The sequence below is a fragment of the Squalius cephalus genome (assembly GCF_949319135.1).
Source record: "Squalius cephalus genome assembly, chromosome: 19".
In the NCBI taxonomy this organism is placed as follows: Eukaryota; Metazoa; Chordata; class Actinopteri; order Cypriniformes; family Leuciscidae; genus Squalius; species Squalius cephalus.
In genome coordinates this window covers 27,244,015-27,263,705 of record NC_137140.1, presented here as the reverse complement: position 1 = coordinate 27,263,705, position 19,691 = coordinate 27,244,015, and the positions used below count along the sequence as shown (strand labels likewise).

Here is a 19,691-nt window from a genome sequence, read left to right as displayed (position 1 = left end):
TAAATCTGTATCTCTCACTCACCAGATGTTCAGATTTAAATGTTTATTGATAAGTTAAAATTACATTATTGGTATAATCAGACAGGGTTCCTACACATTTTCCATTTCAAAATTCCATACCAAATTTCAACAAACCTTATTTTCAGCATTCTATTTGGTATATAGTTTCCATTGGTTTTCTCAAATTGATAATGTGCTTACATGATGAGAAGAAACCTAAAAAAATGCATAACCTTCATATATTCACCTCTGACACATCAGTTTGATACTGTAAATGTGGTTTAATGTTGCAAGATCACCAAACAGCAAAGTGCAGTCTGATTTAGATGATGGTTTGCTCCTTTATGTGTTGCTGGTTTGAGTGACATTTGAGAAATCATTCTTTTAGTGAAGTTCAAAAGAGACTCACTTTTGGTAAAGACAGTTTTGTGTAATGAAAATATGCGTCTTGAATTCATTCAGTCGTGTTTTGACAATCAAACTTCTGTCATAAAAACTCTGCTTGTATGATAAAGTTTTCAGAAATTCACAATTTAATATTTTAGAAAGCTGAATAGGAAATGTAAACTGTTTTCGTTTACCATACTTATCAAGACCTGGAAATGACTCAAATTCCATACTTTTCCCAAACTGTGTAGGAACCCTGACCAGACCACATGTTCCTGGGATTGGATTTTTTAAAAATCCTTGTTGGTGTTTCTGCTCATTATAAAAAGACTTGCATGAATATTGGTCAATTATGCAATAATTTATTAGAACATTTACAAATGTAACAAAATAAATAAAAAGAAAGCATGATGCAAAGTGAACAAATAAAAATACAGCATTTCAAATAGGATAATCCTTCAAACAGGGTCGCCCTTTTTTTCAGTCTTTGTTGTTGTAATTTCGAATCTTGCCCCGATTTCCAGCAGGACGTGTCTTTTTAGCAGGTACAAATGTTGTACGACTTTGTTTCTTCTTTTCCTGGAGAGAAGCTTTAGTGCCCTCCACGCTGACCAGTGGAGTAGGAGGCTGAGTAATATCTGGGTGTCCTCCGTTTGCCGTAGACACTATACCTGAGAGCACAATACGATAAGAGTTTAAATTTTTCATTTAAAAATGTAAATCCATGTAGAATAGTGGCTGAAATTCAGTACTACTAATCAAAAAGTTACTGGTTTGATCCCTGAAGCCATGAAGCATCACTAATGTGACCTTGAGTAAAGCACTTGAGAGAAGAATACTTAAAAGAACATTCTGTAAATGAACAAGGTTCATTTTCCATCCGTAGCTGTTCCATCCAAAGTTGTGAATTTATCTTATGCGTAAAATTGGAATATCTCATGAAACATTTGTGAATAAATGCCACCCCATGCGTTCAAGAGAACAAAATGATCACTTCCTCGGAAATTAGTGCAAAATATCCGGTAATAAAAATTAAATTTGCTGAAATCGGGGAAGCCACTATGACTTTTTTTTCCTACATCATAAATGATTTGCGCCTCAGAGCGCGCAGACGAAACACAACAAACACGCATGTTCTTGCATTTAAATACCTCGTGTTTGGGAACGCAATCGTTTAAAGGAGACATATCATGCTTTTAAATTGTTCCTTTTTACATATAAATCATACATTTGTGGTCTATATAAAGCGGAACTGCAATGCTTGGGTCTGAATTCCTCATTATTATAGCTCCACGGGCCCCTTTTTTACCCCTTTTCTAAGGTGCTTCCGAGAGCAACTCGTTTTGGTGCGGTCTCTTTAAATACAATTGAGACACTTCATAACCCGCCCCCTCTCCAGGTTGCAGAGGTTCAACTCCACCCCGTTCGGCCATTTTTGTAGTCTGATAGCAGAGATAGGATTATCTAGCGGCACAGAAACTTTTTATTCACACGTTATTAACAAAATGTCAACAACGGAAGACTTGTCCAGCCAGCCTTAGATGTTCGAGCCAGAGTTGGAGCCGGAGCGAAATGAAAATGAAGACGACGAACCTGCAGAACAACGTCTTCATATGGATGTATCGCAATGGTGTGTTACTGTATTTACACATGAAACTTTGGTCTTCCGACCTTTTACCACCGTGTCGATTTATTTTGATTAATATGTGCGAGGGAGAGAGAGCAAGACAGCGTCTAGTTTGGAGACGGTGATGTCTTGTTTACACTTTCGCCGGGCTCCGAGAGAGAGTGCGTGCGCGCGACCGGGTCTCTCTCTCTCTGCTCGTTCTTTCAGTTAAACATGCGCCACAAGCGCGGCAGTTCATCTACATTAGACGGTGTAATGAAGCGTGTGGGTTACTACATCCAACAACCGATCATTTTAACTTACCTTCTCGTAACTTCTGCATCCTTTAGCTTGGACTACAAAATTGCAGCGAGAAATAATAATGGCGGATTGCTCGAAGTGTTGGGCTGGAAGTCAATGTCCTTATTTGGCAGTTCCGCTGCAAATACTGTGACGTGATAGTTCACAAAACGTCATAGATAACAGAAAAATCGGAACAGGTTGAAAAATATGACCAAAACAGAATATAAAGATATCAACGAAGCACCTGAAGAGAATAATTTCATCTTTTCTGTACTTCTAAACACTCCAAATATACAACAAAATGCATTTAAGGGCTAAAAAAGTGCATTTAGCATGATATGTCCCCTTTAAGAGGTAATTTTACCCAACCCTTCTGATGACAGACTTTGGCTCAGTCATTTCAGAATGACCAATGGTTAGTCGTTATCCAATCACATCCTCTGTTGTGGCAAAGTCACATAAATGTTTTGTTGTGCTTCAAGGGATTTTAAATTTAAAGTTTGTTGCGCTTCAAAATGGGTTTCCATCATGGTTTATGCATGTCTTCTTATTGAAAAAAAACAAGTGCATTAGGGTGGGAGACATGACATGCAATTCTACCTGTCCATGATGTCATAACCTAATAAAAATGGGTATTTGTTAAAAATATATATCTTCATGTTGTTCCTCTGACAAGATATTATTACAGCATACCATAGCTGTAGTTGGTGTATAAAGACCTCTACTTCAAATTTTTATCTAAACATCAAAATTGTCATGTGGTGTGACTGTCCGGGATATGTGTGACCTTACTAATATGACAATATATATCAGCAAAGTATAAATAATTGATAGATTTACAGTTTAAGTAACAGAATTAGGCCATTTCAACAGACACAGAAAGTGTTGATGTCTGTGTATGATTTTAAAGCAAGTTCTGGCCAAATACATTTTGTCCGTAAAATGGGCGTCATATGGTGTGACACTGCAATCTATATTTTGAACGGGCAATAATTTGGACATCATTATGATGAAGAGGTCCACACTCAACCAGGAAGTTGCAGTGCCATCTCTGGAGTGGTTTGCAAGGTCAAGAGTTGAGTTCTGGCTTTTTAATTTTTAATTAAAAAGCTCTGTATCTGATATGCTCACTAGTGGTCAGTGTTTTGTGTCTTATGGTGTGACATTATTTACATAAAAATGAAACACTTTTATACGAATTTTACTTATTAATTCTTAAAAATCATTCCTGCCATGTGGCAATTTACATGCTAAGTATAAGCTAGCTGTTTTTAGTTAACCAAGAGATTATCTTAACTGAACAAAATGTCATATGGTGTGACACTGTATCATATGGTGTGACTGTTTTTCTAAGTCACACCATATGATATATTTGTCACACAATATTACATACACGTTTTTTAATGATAAATAAATAACTATTCAAAACATATTCAATGATAATAGTGAATGTTTAATAGTGAACATTAAATTACCTATACAATTAATGTATTTCTTTTAAATTTTATACTTAATTTAATGCTCTTGACGTGAGATGGTGTTTGATTTACTCATACACTCACCTAAAGGATTATTAGGAACACCATACTAATACTGTGTTTGACCCCCTTTCGCCTTCAGAACTGCCTTAATTCTACGTGGCATTGATTCAACAAGGTGCTGAAAGCATTCTTTAGAAATGTTGGCCCATATTGATAGGATAGCATCTTGCAGTTGATGGAGATTTGTGGGATGCACATCCAGGGCATGAAGCTCCCGTTCCACCACATCCCAAAGATGCTCTATTGGGTTGAGATCTGGTGACTGTGGGGGCCATTTTAGTACAGTGAACTCATTGTCATGTTCAAGAAACCAATTTCAAATGATTCGAGCTTTGTGACATGGTGCATTATCCTGCTGGAAGTAGCCATCAGAGGATGGGTACATGGTGGTCATAAAGGGATGGACATGGTCAGAAACAATGCTCAGGTAGGCCGTGGCATTTAAACGATCTCCAATTGGCACTAAGGGGCTTAAAGTGTGCCAAGAAAACCAGTACACCACCACCACCAGCCTGCACAGTGGTAACAAGGGATGATGGATCCATGTTTTAATTCAGTTTATGCCAAATTCTGACTCTACCATCTGAATGTCTCAACAGAAATCGAGACTCATCAGACCAGGCAACATTTTTCCAGTCTTCAACTGTCCAATTTTGATGAGCTTGTGCAAATTGTAGCCTCTTTTTCCTATTTGTAGTGGAGATGAGTGGTACCCGGTGGGGTCTTCTGCTGTTGTAGCCCATCCGCCTCAAGGTTGTGCGTGTTGTGGCTTCACAAGTGCTTTGCTGCATACCTCGGTTGTAACGAGTGGTTATTTCAGTCAAAGTTGCTCTTCTATCAGCTTGAATCAGTCGGCCCATTCTCCTCTGACCTCTAGCATCAACAAGGCATCTTCGCCCACAGGACTGCCGCATACTGGATGTTTTTCCCTTTTCACACCATTCTTTGTAAACCCTAGAAATGGTTGTGCGTGAAAATCCCAGTAACTGAGCAGATTGTGAAATACTCAGACCGGCCCGTCTGGCACCAACAACCATGCCACGCTCAAAATTGCTTAAATCACCTTTCTTTCCCATTCTGACATTCAGTTTGGAGTTCAGGAGACTTTCTTGACCAGGACCACACCCCTAAATGCATTGAAGCAACTGCCATGTGATTGGTTGATTAGATAATTGCATTAATGAGAAATTGAACAGGTGTTCCTAATAATCCTTTAGGTGAGCGTATTTGAGTTTCTTAACGTTTTAAAAGTTTTAAAACAATGTTAGTATGTTTTTTGATTAATGTTAACTGAATTGAATTAATTGAATGTTGAATGCAAATAAAATACAGTTTTTTGCATTGACAAATTGTGGAGTGGTGCAGTTCATCATATAGCGTGACACTATATAATTTGGTGTGACATTCAGAATTGTGCCAGTAAAAATACTTTCTTAATTATAAATCATAAAAAAGTCAACGGAACACAAGAGAAATAGTATCAGCAAGAGTCACAAGCATTTTTATAGATTTATAACCGGGTTTAACATAATTAATCTAAAATATCTGGAAAGGCTGAGGAGAGATGACTTACTTTGCATGATGGTTTAGAAAAACAATACAAAATCTAATGAATCTGCACAAAAGAAATGTTAAATCTTAAGATAGTAATGAAAACAATTTATGTTGAAGTTAGTTACTTAGGGAGAGTATATCCCATTTTCATTTTATATAGAATAATTTTTATGTCACACCATATGACAATTTTAGGCACGAATGCAACAAATTGGTGAATAAATCCAATTTCAAATACAAAATCTAAAAGACCACATATATTGTGGGAAATGCAAGAGTCAGTACAACACAACTCAATATTTTTTATGCCTAATATTTGAAGTAAAAAATAAATACTTTTTTCAGGCTTATATGTCTCCCACCCATTAGTTTTTTTAAGCACATTTTTTAGAATGTATGTGCATCTTAGCGTTTTCATTGAGCGTTTTTAATGCAATAACCAAAAAATGTGCACAAAATAGGTGGATGGAAACATGGATAATGGCAATTTATCTGGATCTATGAAATTATTAAAAAATATATGTATAATGAAATATGAATACAATTTTTATATGATAAACATCTTTTCCATTTCTTTTCTGAATTAAGTCATTTTGAAATTAAAAGATTAAACTTCTTACAATATTTGACCTTTTTAAGAAAAAGCATATTTTGAAAACATTTTTTGTACATTTTACTTGATTAAACCACATTAAATATTTAGAGCATTCAAGATTGTTGAATTGTTGATGTGACACCAAGGTGAATACAAAGATACATTCCTAAAACCATGGTACATTGTACATGGTTTAAATTAAAATTTTCTTCTCAGATATCTTTATTAGTCACTGACCCAAAAAGTGGTAAATGGCACTTGTATTCAGATGTTAGCATCTGTATATCTCTGTATCTTTCTGACAGAGCAAAATTAAAACTCTTCACTTGTGCGTGTGACTGATGCTGAAATGCTAAGTAAATATCATTTGATATTTGGACCAAATGATGTACTATGAAGCAACGCTGATACTACACCTGGCCTGGGCTGATGGCTTATTACAGAGTACATTAGTCTGAACCCTAGACATACAGAGCATCAGTCAGCATTGCAAGTACCTGACCTTTTTCTATGCCAAGGTTTTCAAATGATGCAAATGTTGGCCCAAGGTACATAGAGGTGAAAGTCATCTCTTGTATATTTTTATTCAAAGCAACTGACCTTTGTATTCAAATTACTGAATACATTTTGCAAATCTAAATGGCTTCATCAGCTGTCTGATGAAACTGATGTAACATCATGATGTGTTGCTGCCTTCAAGGGCCATAATTTAAAGAAAGTTAGTGCAAGACGAAATGTCCAAAGAGAACTAAAGATATTAGATAATATGCCTGTATAGGCCATTCTCATTCAAAATTCATTCTCATTCTCATTCATTCATTACAAGGCATTATTTCATGCCAGTAAATGACAATGTCATAAAAGAGACAAGTGTAAAACTGATCTGACTGATAAAAAAAAAAAAAAAAAAAAATCAAATGGCTCAATGGTCTTATCAGCATTATCTCCATAGATTTGGCAACCTTAAATCCAATCATGCAGCTCTGTCATCATTCCCCAAATTCACAAAAGCAATTCTGATCCTTTCCCTTGACAAATCAAGAGATAAAATTTCAGACACAGAGAAACGTGTGCAGTTATCTATTCACACATTCAACATTGCTAAACAGTCACTAAGTGAGATAAAGTTAAAGGAAGTTGCTTAATCATGTTTTAGCTTACTGACTAGTACTTAAACATCCTTTGAAGTCATCAAAATAGCACGCACTCTACAACAATTATAAGTTTGAATATAAATGCTCTGACGATTGAAGTCATTTATTACTTTTCTGCTCACCTTTGTCCTCACTGTCACTTGGAGAAAACAGAGAGGAACTCAAACCTCGATCCAACATTTTCCACACATCCTTTAGGGAATCATCGGTCCCCGTAGATGACAGCAGAATCTGGGATGACCCGGGCAGTCGTACCAGAGCTTCAGGTTGTGGCGGAGTGTTTTCTTTACTACCCATAGACTTGAGGAAGGAACAGACAAAAAGAATTAAAACATTGAAACTACAACAATAGATTCACTCTGTTTACACCAAATAAAATCACATAAATACCTTTCAAAGGTTTAGGGTTGGTACGATTTTTTCAAGTTTAATGATCACCAAGGCTGCATTAATTTGATACAAAATGCAGTAAAAACAGTAATATAGTGGAATACTATTAGAATTTAAAGTAACTATTTTCTAATTTAATATATTTTAAAATGTAAAGCTGAACTTTCAGCATCATTACTCCCGTCTTCAGTGTCCCACGATTCTTCAGAAATCATTCTAATGCTGATTTGCTGCTAAAGAAGTACTTCTTGTTATTATCAATATTGAAAACCATTTTGATGCTTAATATTTTGGAGGAAACTGATAAAAAAATTTCAGGATTCTTTGATGAATAGAATTTATTTGAATAGAAGATATCACTTTTGATCAATTTCATGCATCCTCGCTGAATACAACTCTTTTTTTTAAATGCACAGACACTAAACTTTTGAATATGTGTAAAATATATTTATGGGGTGGTGAAGTCATAGTACCTGGACTCTGACTGGTGGCTCCCATGGGTTGGTGGTTCTGTGTTTATCTGAGCTCTCACCCTCAGAGAACTGAGGACGGACAATAATCGCCGTTTTCTTACTCTGATCTCTCTGTGCATATTGTAGCTCCTAGAGTAAGATTCAAAACAAATATAATTCAATTTCATTCTTGTGTTATCATAATCAACCACATGTCTTCATGCATCTGACAATGGAGTGATCGCTGACCCTTGCCATGCTCCAGTGGCCTTGACTTAGAATAGCATTGCATAAAATCTGTGTCTAAATCTTCAGCTCAGTACATTTGCACAGGCCAAACTGATTAATATGATGAAATATATTCTCTGTATCAATACAGTGAACATGCTTTGACTAAAGTCCCTCTCCTGCCTAAGTCACCTGAGTGGTTAGCTGGTACTGTAGCTGTTCCAGGGTAGATAAGCGGCTCTTTGGCTGCACCCCATGCTCGGTTTGAGAGGAGTCTTTTTCCAAGCTGTGTTCAGGATCGTTTGGTTTGAGAATGATCTTTGAGTGTCGTGAAACTAAGAAAAAAGAAAATAATTTCTATAACAACATGGGAAGGCTTTAAAGGGCACATTTTGAATTAAAAATGTTACATTTTACATAAAGGTATCGTTTGCATCCCTGATGTCCATTTAGGCAATTTTAATAACTTAAATATAAAGTATGGACATATTAAAATGGGGACGAAGGAAGTAAACATTTTTAAATGTGTTGTTGATATTCAGTGTCGATTTGCCAATAAATGACTCTCAAAAAGTTGTATAACAAACCGTTTTGAAGCAAGGCAAAACACACAAAGCATGGAGAATTTCCGGAACAAGCATTGGGCTCTATTGAGAATCAAAAGGCTTCTTTAATCCCTTGGTACAAACATGGATCAACCCATTGTGATGGGGCACCAGCATAACAATGAGAGGTGAATTATAGGAATTAACCCCATGTGCCCTTTTACAAAATAACAGAAGAGGGTTCTTTATATTCCTCTTGAGCCAGAGATAATTCCTTACATAATTCACTCTGGAAGAGAATACTACTGAAATCAAATAGTACACTTCAAAACCAATACCAACCCTCCAGTCCTGCTTCAATCAGCTGAGCCCGGAGCCTGTTGCCCATTTCAATGAGTTGCCGTTTGTCCTGACTGAGGCCGGAGATCAAGCGTGCAGCCTGTTTGAGCTTTGACTGCAGCAGAGCAACATCACCCATGGCGCCCCCTCTGGCTGAACTCTGCAGCAACAGAAGCTGCTGTCGCAGGGACAAGTTCTCCTCCTGAAGCTGCTTTACCATCTCACTCTTAAATACCAGACAGACATTGTTGTTTAGGTAACCATAGAAAATACTTTTCATGTCAGTAATATATACACTGACAATACTGTTTGGACAGTAGTCCTAACTGCAGATACAACCGGTTGGCAACGGATTCTGCTTAAATGCAGAGCCCCGCACGTCACGTGGACAAACACACGTATATGTACTGAAGAGGGTGGATTGGAATCCACTGCTGCTTCAATGTATATGTAATGAGTGAATATAATCAAGGTATTAATCAATATTTTTCCTTCTAAATATCAAATGAGTTGAATGACTTCTCTGGAGATTTTACTTTGTTATAGAAGTTACCAGTGTGATTACTGAAATGTTCTTTTCATGTATTCTTTAATGTCTGTATTTGATATCTGAATGCAGTAACAGTGCTTGCTTATTTAGCCCGGCTTCCAGAAATGAAATAGGGACTTGTTTTGTGTTTGAGAAAGGTCTTCAACGTGTTAAAACACATAGGGGTCATTGAAGCCAATAGATTAAGATTAAGTGTAGCTCTCCTTGAGAGAAAGAATGCATTATCTTGATGTTTTGAGAGGACTCTCCTGTTTATAGTTAGAGCCTGGCCAAAACCAGCCTTGGAAAAGCTGTGTGTCAGTGTGTGTGTTAGTCTTCTTGGTTACAGGTTAAGGAACCACTGGCGTTATTGGAGATTGACTGAGTTGTTGTTCTGGACATGAAAGGTCACGACGTGCCTAACTTCAGGGTCCGAGTGTCAGCTGCCTAATCGATGGAGATATGCTTCTGTCTATTTGTATATGTTTGAAAAATTACTGTTTATCTATTTCTTAGCCAATCAGAAACTGCAACCTGAAGCAAGGACGTAGCTTAGACCTTGGTGTAGGGTATAACTGCTGTGATCTTTGTAACTGTAAGCGGGGCGGGCTACAAACTTGTCTTGAAGCTGACTTCTGCTGATGAAACTGCAAACTATCTTCAGTAAAACTTTTCTTCAATTTATTATAATTCTGACTACGGATCTTCTTTCAAACATCTGGTCCTTGGGTCCTAAACTGTTACCCTCTAACAGTACATATATATATATGGGGCAAATAAATGGGGCTCCATAGTTTTATCAACCCGGGCATAATTTATTTATTTATTTTGCACCACAAGCAAACAAAACAAATTTCTTAATTCTTAAGATTATTTCTTAAAAGGTAGGAGGACAAATTTAAACAGTGATTGTAATATAAAGCCTTTTTATGGTGCATATTATATTATTAAACATACAGTATATCATGGTGCACTGAAGTGCTGTACCTGATTAAGGACAATGGTCTCTCTTCTGCTTGCAAGGTCAACCTTCAGTGCTGACACCTGGTAACAAATATATTGTAGTTTAATAAAGATAAATTGTAATTAGGAAAATATATTAATCATTTTGTTTCTTTAAAGCAGAAAATATCATGTCTTTACTTGCATTTATTATGAAGTATTATTCTATATACTTAAAACTTGCCTGGTTTCCAAGGGCAACAGACTCCAGGTTGTGGAGCAAACTGCCTTTTTGGTACTCTTCTGCTTCCCGTCTCACTTCATTAACCTCCAGTTCAGTAGCTTCCACTCTTTGCTTAAGCCTCACTTCTTGAGCTGCTGCTGCCCTCTTGTGATTGGCCAGCTCTAGACGTAAGCTCTCATTCTCCATGTGTTTTGAGTGACACTGAAGGAAAGAGAAATATAATCATATATACAGTACAGTATATATTCAAAATAGCCAACTCTGCCTGTGATTGATCATGATATGCCATTGAAGAACACACAAAAAGCAACTAGAGGTGGCGCATCACGTATACTGCCACTAAATCTAAGCACTGAATTAACTGGTAAGTGTGTTATCTGTTAAAAGTGTTTCCATCTAAACAAAAATTACATAATATTATGGTCTGTTAATTATTGGATGCTTGGGGTAAGTTGGGCTAAAATAATTACCTGCTGGGTAAGCTGTTCCACAGCAGACTCCAAATGAGCCAGTCTCACTTCCTGTTTCTTTAGAGCAGCGGCACTGGCTACTTTCTCCACTCGTAGCCCACCTGCAAAAAAAAAAACAAACAAAAAAAAACCCTTCTTTAAAACACAGTGCAGTGCTCCTACCAAGATCTCACTCCATCTTTACCTCTTGTGCTCCAAAAGACACAAGCACAGAAGACACTTTTTTTAAAAGAATCAAAAATCCCCAAACCACAGTATTACATTACAGATCATGTTTGATGAAGGTGTGAGCTCATATTTTTTAAATTACCTATGGTCTCATTAAGTGATCTAATATGGTTTTGAAGGTATGCATTGTCAGGGGAAACAGGGAATGCGAGGGAAGGATTGCTGGCAGTATTGACTGTCTTGGAAGACTCCTCCAGCCGCTCCTCAAGACTACGACATTTGGCCTTAAGCTCCTGAATCTCTTTCTCCAAAGCCTGACTGTAGTCTGTAGTCCCTGAAACAGACAAATCACTGTCATTCAACAGGGTAGAGGTTAAATGTCCTAACAATAATGCGAGTTATACAATTTAAGCACTACTTGCAATATCCATGGCAGGAGGATACTGTGATTTCCATTGCAAGTACATTAACGTAAGTGATTTATGCTTGGTTTTACAAACTTGAATCAAAAATAATTTTCTGTTACATTTAACATTTAATTAAAAAATATTCTTAAGTGTCTTTTATTTCCTTTTTGCTGTGATGACCGCTTGTACCTGCAGAGCTGACCTCTGGATTTGTGGCCTGGTTATGACTCTGAGCTATAGGCATCTGCTTGCTCAAGTTCTCCATCTCTTTCCTCATTTCAGTCACCACTGCTCTAAGACTGCTGTTCTGCTGCTGGAGTCTCCTGATCTCTTCTGATGGGAAACTGCTGCTGTCTACTGCAGATGCCTGTTGAAAAAGTTCACATTGTTTTATGTTATGTAAGACAGAGAGAAGCAGTCGTGAAACAATCAGATGATGGTATAATAAGCCAATTAGCTACCACTAGGTGGAGGCAAGATATTGTGCGTGCTGACAGACTTTTAAAGATCTGAATTTTCAATCAGTCAACAAGTTATTACAGGACTGAACTCACTCCACAAACATAATAATATCTGTGCTAAAAAACATGTATTATTTTACAGTCAGGCTATGGTCGCCAGAAAAAAAAAAGCCAGCTGGCAATTTCAAGTGCTGATACATAAGACTAGTTATGCTGTGCGGAATGTATGGATACGTGGTGCTATGCGATATAACCTTTCCTTTCATAATGACCAGGGAGACTGTGAACTTTCAAAGAAACATTCTGTAAGTGGTCAAGCATCTTCTGCTGACATGCTATTTAAAGTCTCTTAAATGTTTCAAGATAAATGACCTATCAAACAGCTGACAGGGCAGATATGAACAACCACAGAACTCTTTATTCTCAGCTACATATGACATGCCACTTCAGAATAGCTGTAATAGAATTGCACCAGTAAACCTTTAGTTTAGGGTCCAATTGTCACTATTAACTATTTGCTTATTGGCATGCATATTACTAGGATATTGGCTGTTTATTAGTACTTATAAAGCACATAGTAATGCCTTATTCTGCACACAATATTCTGCATCCCTTAACCAACCCAATACCTAAACTTAACAACTACCTTACTAACTAGTAATAAGCAGGAGTTAGGAGTTTATTGAGGCAAAAGTTGTAATTAATAGTTAGTTAATAGTGAGAATTGGACCCTAATCTAAAGTGTGACCATTGCACCAAGTGGATACCCTCTATAGCTCTATTTAATTAATGGAAGGGAAGGTATTAGATTAAAAAAATGCTGTAGACGTTGACAATGCCTGCTGTTTTATTTAAATAGTAATTTAAGATATCTTTTCTAAGCAACTAGACAAAAACAACCCTCCTGGGGCAACTCAGGGTCAGATGACTTGCTTCATATGCTGTGTGACCCCTATTCTTCAGACACTTTGGCATGAAACCCAGAGAATTGTTGGATAGGATACCCACCAGATCTTCAGCTGTCATCATACCAAGTTTTTTTTTTTTTTTAAAGCTAAAGCAGATTCTAAATGGTAACTGGTTCCTTTGCCGTATTAAATATCATTCTAATTGATATAACAGAGAAAGCTGTGTGTGGTCTAACCTGAATTCCAGTTAGTGCTGGTTTGGTTCCATGCAGTGCCTGATCTCTCTCTACAGTGACACTTTTCAGCAGTGCCACCATCTCCTGCAACTCCCGTTCCTTCTCTCTCAACTCAGCATTTCTCTTAGGGCAGATACACAAGCATAATACATTACTTCCTTATACAAAATAACCTTCTAACCAAGATCAAGTCCAGAAAGCTTGTTGGAGACACTAACTGATAAGAAAATAGAGGTCATTACACTGGTATATATTTACTATATCTTGCTAGACCTGACCTACAGATTACATAAAAACTTCCTTTATTCATGAAATTATTTTATTTTGAATTTTTTAAAGAATATTTTACTTTACTATTATATTTTATGCAATCCGAAGCTCACCTGGTCCCTGGCCTGAGTAAGGCTTTGGATGAGCTCCTCGCTCCTCAAGTAGTGCTCAGAACGCACCTCCTCACAGCGCCGCTCCCAGTCCAACTCCAGCTGAACTCTCTTCTGCTCCAGTGCCTGCTCCCTCTGCAGACCACTAGACACCTGCTGCTTATACCTGACAGAAATACATTTGCCTTTTTTAAGTAATTTGTTTCATTTATTGGTATCGGCTGATATTGGATATTTAATTGTGCATGTTCATTTCCCCTATTTTTACATTTAGATGTGTACATTATAATATTATATTAGTGTACATTATAATTGTGATGCACACATTTTATTTGAAAGATATGACAAAGAAAAAATGACTGATTTTAGGTTTTTTTTGTGTTTTATTTTTTAATTTATTTAGACAAAATAGTAAAGATTTTTCATGTCTGACATTTATTGGTCATCGGCCATTACATAAACTATATTTTATCGGCTAAAACTTTATTATTGGTGCATCATTTTTATTTCTCACCGTATAATGGAGTTTCATTTAAATGTTGTGCAAAAGGTATACAATTATTCATCTTGTGACCCCTCACCTCTCTATATCCTCTTTACACCTCTCCAGCTCTGCTCTCACTTTGGCCTCTCTCTCCCCTGCAGAAAGCAGCTCTGTATCTGTGGCAACCTTTTCTTTGGAGACCTGAGTGATGTAAGTATCCCAGCCAGATCGAGTTGTTTCCAGCTGCACTCTGAGCCTTTGTTTTCAAATAAGAGTTTCAAAGTTGGATCTGGTTACAACTGTGGTACCAAACACAGGTTAAGGCTCTCGATTGAATATTGTCAAACAGCAGACATGTTGTCTGTCTTAACCTGTGAATCTCAAATATTTCATTTATGAACATTAAATTATAAGCACAGAAAAATGAGTCGCATTTGTTACCTCGAGGCCTTGAATTTTAAACATGTTATATAATCCTTGTGCTCAGAAAGCCATTCTCAGAGACACCCACACATTTCCTCTCAATGTTTTTACACTAATTTAGTCATCAGCAGGAACCACGGCTAATGTGATAAAATGCATAATCTCATAATGTGATTTTATGAGATAAAATGCACTCCAAACCGCAGCTTGACAAGTAAAAATGAACCACAGAATATTTATATAAATAGTCATGTCTGTGTCTTACTCTTGTATCTGCTGGTCTCTGTGATGGAGGTCATCTGTATGGCTCTTTTCTTTCCTTGCCTGATCCAGAATCATCCTGTCCAGTTGGGCCTGCAGTTTTGAGATTTTACCCCTATCTTCTTGAAGCTCCCTGGCGTGCGCCTCTCTCATGAGACCCAGAGCATCCTCTCTCTCCCGAGATCTTCGTTCCAGCTCTGCATGCCTGCATATATCATATTTCAAAACATCAGAGCAAGACATGCTGGCCTACAGTACCTAGATTAATCTGAGCTATAAATATTAATCTACCAAGCAAAAGTTCATAACCTCAATCGTTTTTTTGTGTGTGTGTTTTTTTATTTGTCATTAGGATCTAAAAACGCTCGTCACTTGCTTTTACTGTGTGTTTAACTATTGGATTTGACAGGGGATATTTTATGACAGGGTATCTCAAATTCTAGATGTAGTACTTACTTCCTGTTGTAGGCTTCTTGCTCTTTTTTATAATTGCTCTCTATTTGTTTTAGTTTGACCTCAAGCTCTTTTATCCTGTAAAACAGTAATCATGATCTTATTACATTCAAAAATCGAAATAGAAAACTTTTTTCGAATGCATGTGTCAGTTTACCTGGAGTCTTTCATTGCAGTGGTGTTCTTTAGGTCCCAGTCTCTGTGTTGAATCTCTTTTTGAGCCAGCTGGTAAAGTTCTTCAGAGGCCTGCAGGGCCTCTGTGGCCTGGCTGTGAGCTTTGGCATGGACCCCCAACTCTTTGCTCAATAGCTTTTCCTGGACAATTAATATTATAATTAAACTCATTTGTTTATGAGTTTGATCCATTCAAAAGATCACTAAGACTAAGATATACTTCTTTCAACTATATAAGACTAAGATATACTAAGCCTATATTTCAATGGTGTCTAAACCTGCTCCTGGAGGGCCAACATCCTGCAGAGTTTAGCTCAAACCAGCTCCAACACCCTTGCCTGGAAGTTTTTAGGGAGTCTGAAGAGCTTGAGTGTCTCATTCATCCCCCTAGCTCGTGAATCACTCAGTATATCGTGCACACAAATTCAGGCACTGGTAAGGACAGTAAGGAAAATATTGAGCATCGATGCTCCCTGGTTTTCACAGTGCATTGTGGGACTTTTCAGGGAGTAAACGTTTCAGTGCAGCCCTTAAAAAGGTTGACTCACTGATCATTGACTTGACTACTGAACTAGGGATCTGATTGTGACGCACCCCTTAATGCTGGTTCAGGTCTGTTTAATTAGGGTTGGAGCTAAACTCTGTAGAACTTCTGGGTTAAATGAAGGTCAAATAAATAAATAAATATTGCCAAAATTATGTGGATACCTGAACACCACACCTATATGTGCTCCTAACAGTTTCCACTCTTCTAGGAAGGTTTTCAAAAAAAAAGCTGAAACCTGTCTGTGGGAATGTGCTCCCATTCAGATACGACAGGGGTGTCCAATCCTGCTCCTGGAGGGCCACTGTCCTGCAGAGTTCAGCTCCAACCCCAATTAAACACTTCTGAACCAGCTAATCAAGGTCTTACTAGGCATACTAGAAACTTACAGGCAGTGTGTTGAAGCAAGTTGGAACTAAACTCTAAAGGACAGTGGCCGTCCAGGACAAAGTTTGGACATTCCTGAGATACGAGTAGTTTAGCCGCTGACATTTGGTGACTGGGGTCTAGGTCACTTCGGGATTCCAATTCATCATTCATGTGGACGTTGCAATTTACCCACACACTTTTGAACATGTAGTGTCTAAAGCAGTGGTTCTCAACCAGGGGTACACTCGGAGACCCTTAGCAAACTTCCAGGGGGTCTAGACGTGTCTCTAAAATAAATGAAATTTAGTTATATTAACAATCTTAATTGAAATGCTAAAAAGCACTAAGAATAAAATGCCATATTTTTTATTTATTATTACAACAGAAGTACAAAAGGTACAATTTTGGAGTCAAAAAGGTTGACAACCACTGGTCTAAACAGCCCTGACCTCTAACATATAGTTTATAAGAGGTTTGATGGGATGTGGGTCTTACTTTGAGCTCATGAGAGAGAACCACACTGTTCATTTCGTCCAGCTTCAGATGGAACTCATGCTCCCGCTTTCTCATTTCACTGTCAAAATCTGCCATCATTTCCTGTTGTGGATTGAAATTTACACTGAATATAAATTACACTTTTAGCCAGTATTGCAGTCATAAAGAGTTTTATGAAACGCTTATTTGACTGAGCTTAAACAACACTCAAATGTCAAGTGTCAAGCAAACAACACTGAACAATGACCTATTTTGGAACTGACCTATATGCACTACAGCATAAATAGCTTTGGTTCACCAACACTATCTGTGATCCTTCACGGCCTTATCATTTTACTTCACAGAGTGAAGTGAGGATTGCTTTAGTGATTATTTGACACAGCTCAGCGACTAAAAACTCCTGCCAGCTGGAATCCTTTTATGTCAATGGGTTTACTTTAAATAACATACAATGTCCTGGCATTAATACACTTTGTGAATTGATTTTTAGACCAGAAACTGCACCATAACTCCTAATAGGCAAGATGTTCCAGCTTTAGATTTTGTAACTTACATTTAGGCATGGGCCACAACCCACAATAGATGTCTAGTCAATTAGTGAGGTCAATGTTTTGTTTTGTTTCTTTCTGTGGCAGTGTTTTTAGCATGTTACACTTATTCATGTGTAGACAGACGTGTTTAGCCATTACACTGCATCTTGCACTGTTTGTCTTTTTTCATTAGTGCTGTGCAGTGTCAAGTAAAATATAGTTCAGCTTTTTTGAACACAACAAATGTACAAACAGGAATGGATGTCACCAGTAAGATTGTGTCTACCATCTTGCGGGTGACAGCCATACCTGTTTCTGCAGTGCCAGGTCCCCATCAGATTCTCTAATTCGCCGCTGGAGATCCCGTCTCAATGTTTCATTCTCCTCCCTGAGTTTTTGAATCTCGCTCTCCATGATGCTAAAAAGCAAAAACAAATGTCATCAAGATTACACAAAAAAACAAACATCAATTTAGAAATCAATGTGGATAACCATTCATGGATGAGCCTAAGAAACAAGGTCATACTTCTGGACTTTTTCCAATTTGACTCTATGCTCGACTCCCCTCTTCTGATATTGCACTTCTATGTCCTCCTTCAACCTCCGCTGCTCCTCCAAGGCATCCTGCAGTTTTGCAATCTCAATCCTCAGCTCACTGACCTCTTCTCGCCTGACACTGTCCTCCGTCTGAGCACGGGCTGCCAAGGCATCATAACGCTCCAGCTCTTTGTCCCTCTCCTCCAACACACATAGATTATACTTGAAGTCATCACGCAAGCGGAGGAAACGCTCTCTCTGGGTGGACAGCTCTGATGTGGCTTCATTTAGAGCAGTCTCCAGTTGTCGGATCCGCAAAGTTTGAAGTACTTTCCATTCTCTTTCTTTACAAGCCAGCTGGGCCTCCAGGTCCACAGCTTCTTGCATTGTTACGAAGCAGATGTTAAACAACAGGGCACTGCAAGACTTGGCATCCTGTTAAGCAAATCTGTAGACACAAGAAGTAATTACAAAGTGCCCATCAAAAGGATATTTTGAAATAAACATGCTAAATGAAACGTCACACATCATATTATCTTGTGTGTGTGTGTCAATAAATCTTTAGCAGTCAGTAATTCGAGTTATTTCCTTTGTGATCTGAAAATAATGAAACAACTAACGTAAAATTTGTTCACGTGCAGCTACAAGAATAACAAATTCCAATAGTGGAAACAATGAACTGTCAGTTTTTAGCAGACGGCTCAATATGAAAACAAAACAACAAGCAGAAATTCACGAACACACGTTATTTTAAACAGTTTCAACAGAATTAAAACTATTCCACTAAATTAAAATAGTTATTTAGTTTACCTTCATGTGTATATCACCCCAATATTATGTATGTATTTTCTCCGGTTAGCTTGCATAGCACAGCGAATATTCTTCTATTTCATGTTTTTGTCATAAATAAAGGTGACCGGAACAGCGTGAAAGTTAAAATACACAAATACTCTAGAATGAAGCTGCTGAATATGTCTTAAATACTTAGTACTGAACGTTTAGGTCAGCTTAGCTAACCAGCTAAGCAATAGCATAGCATAACTCGGCGCCACCACAACTATGAGTTTCCATAGAAACAATACGCTTCCTCTTTAACATCCGCGTACTGGGTTGAACCGGGTTGAACTGGGTGAGTGAATCATTTTTACAACTGAGCGTCATTTGCCTAACGTACTTTGAAAGGCGGAAATTATGAGTTTACTTCTGAGTATGCTGATGCTATTCCTGGAATTACTGTAATTCCCACCATAAAAGCATCACGCTTATCGTAAAGTTATAAAATGTTTCCGAGACTATATTAAATAAGAAGTCATGATTCATTTTTAGTTAGGCTTCTTTGTTATTTGGTATCAAAGTACAATGTTATTAGTGTATACTAAGTTAACGTTACTGACAATAGTACAAAACGTTTTACCCTACAAACTATGACACGGTGTCATAGTTTGTAGGGTAAACACGCCAGTTATGCTTATGTAGATACCTTCCAGCCAGAATTATAGCTTGACAAGTTCAGACAGTTTTGCATTGGATAGTATTTTTCCAAACCTGTCTGACGCAACTTTTCTGAGGCTTACAAAAGCTG

At 37.5% G+C, this 19,691-nt stretch overlaps 1 protein-coding gene across 3 annotated transcripts; it reads right to left on the bottom strand.

The window, feature by feature from the left end:
- Positions 1-680: 680 nt before the first annotated feature.
- ccdc57 (coiled-coil domain containing 57) lies at positions 681-19,236 on the bottom strand. Of its 3 annotated transcripts, none has more exons than XM_079851768.1 (20): positions 18,920-19,236; positions 18,099-18,557; positions 17,882-17,990; positions 17,043-17,144; positions 15,618-15,775; positions 15,464-15,538; positions 15,012-15,212; positions 14,421-14,579; positions 13,843-14,005; positions 13,460-13,582; positions 12,044-12,221; positions 11,590-11,781; positions 11,280-11,380; positions 10,810-11,010; positions 10,611-10,667; positions 9,098-9,320; positions 8,403-8,545; positions 8,004-8,132; positions 7,251-7,440; positions 681-1,058 (listed from the first exon to the last, which is right to left on the bottom strand). In XM_079851768.1, the coding sequence occupies exons 2-20, from the start codon at positions 18,494-18,496 to the stop codon at positions 868-870; spliced, it is 3,093 nt and encodes a 1,030-aa protein (XP_079707894.1). In that variant the 5' UTR covers positions 18,497-18,557; positions 18,920-19,236; the 3' UTR covers positions 681-867. The 3 variants fall into 3 exon arrangements, with proteins under 3 accessions (XP_079707894.1, XP_079707896.1, XP_079707895.1); XM_079851770.1 differs by having other exon boundaries at positions 681-1,052; positions 7,263-7,440; XM_079851769.1 differs by having other exon boundaries at positions 682-1,058; positions 7,263-7,440.
- Between the last annotated feature and the right edge of the window lie 455 nt (positions 19,237-19,691).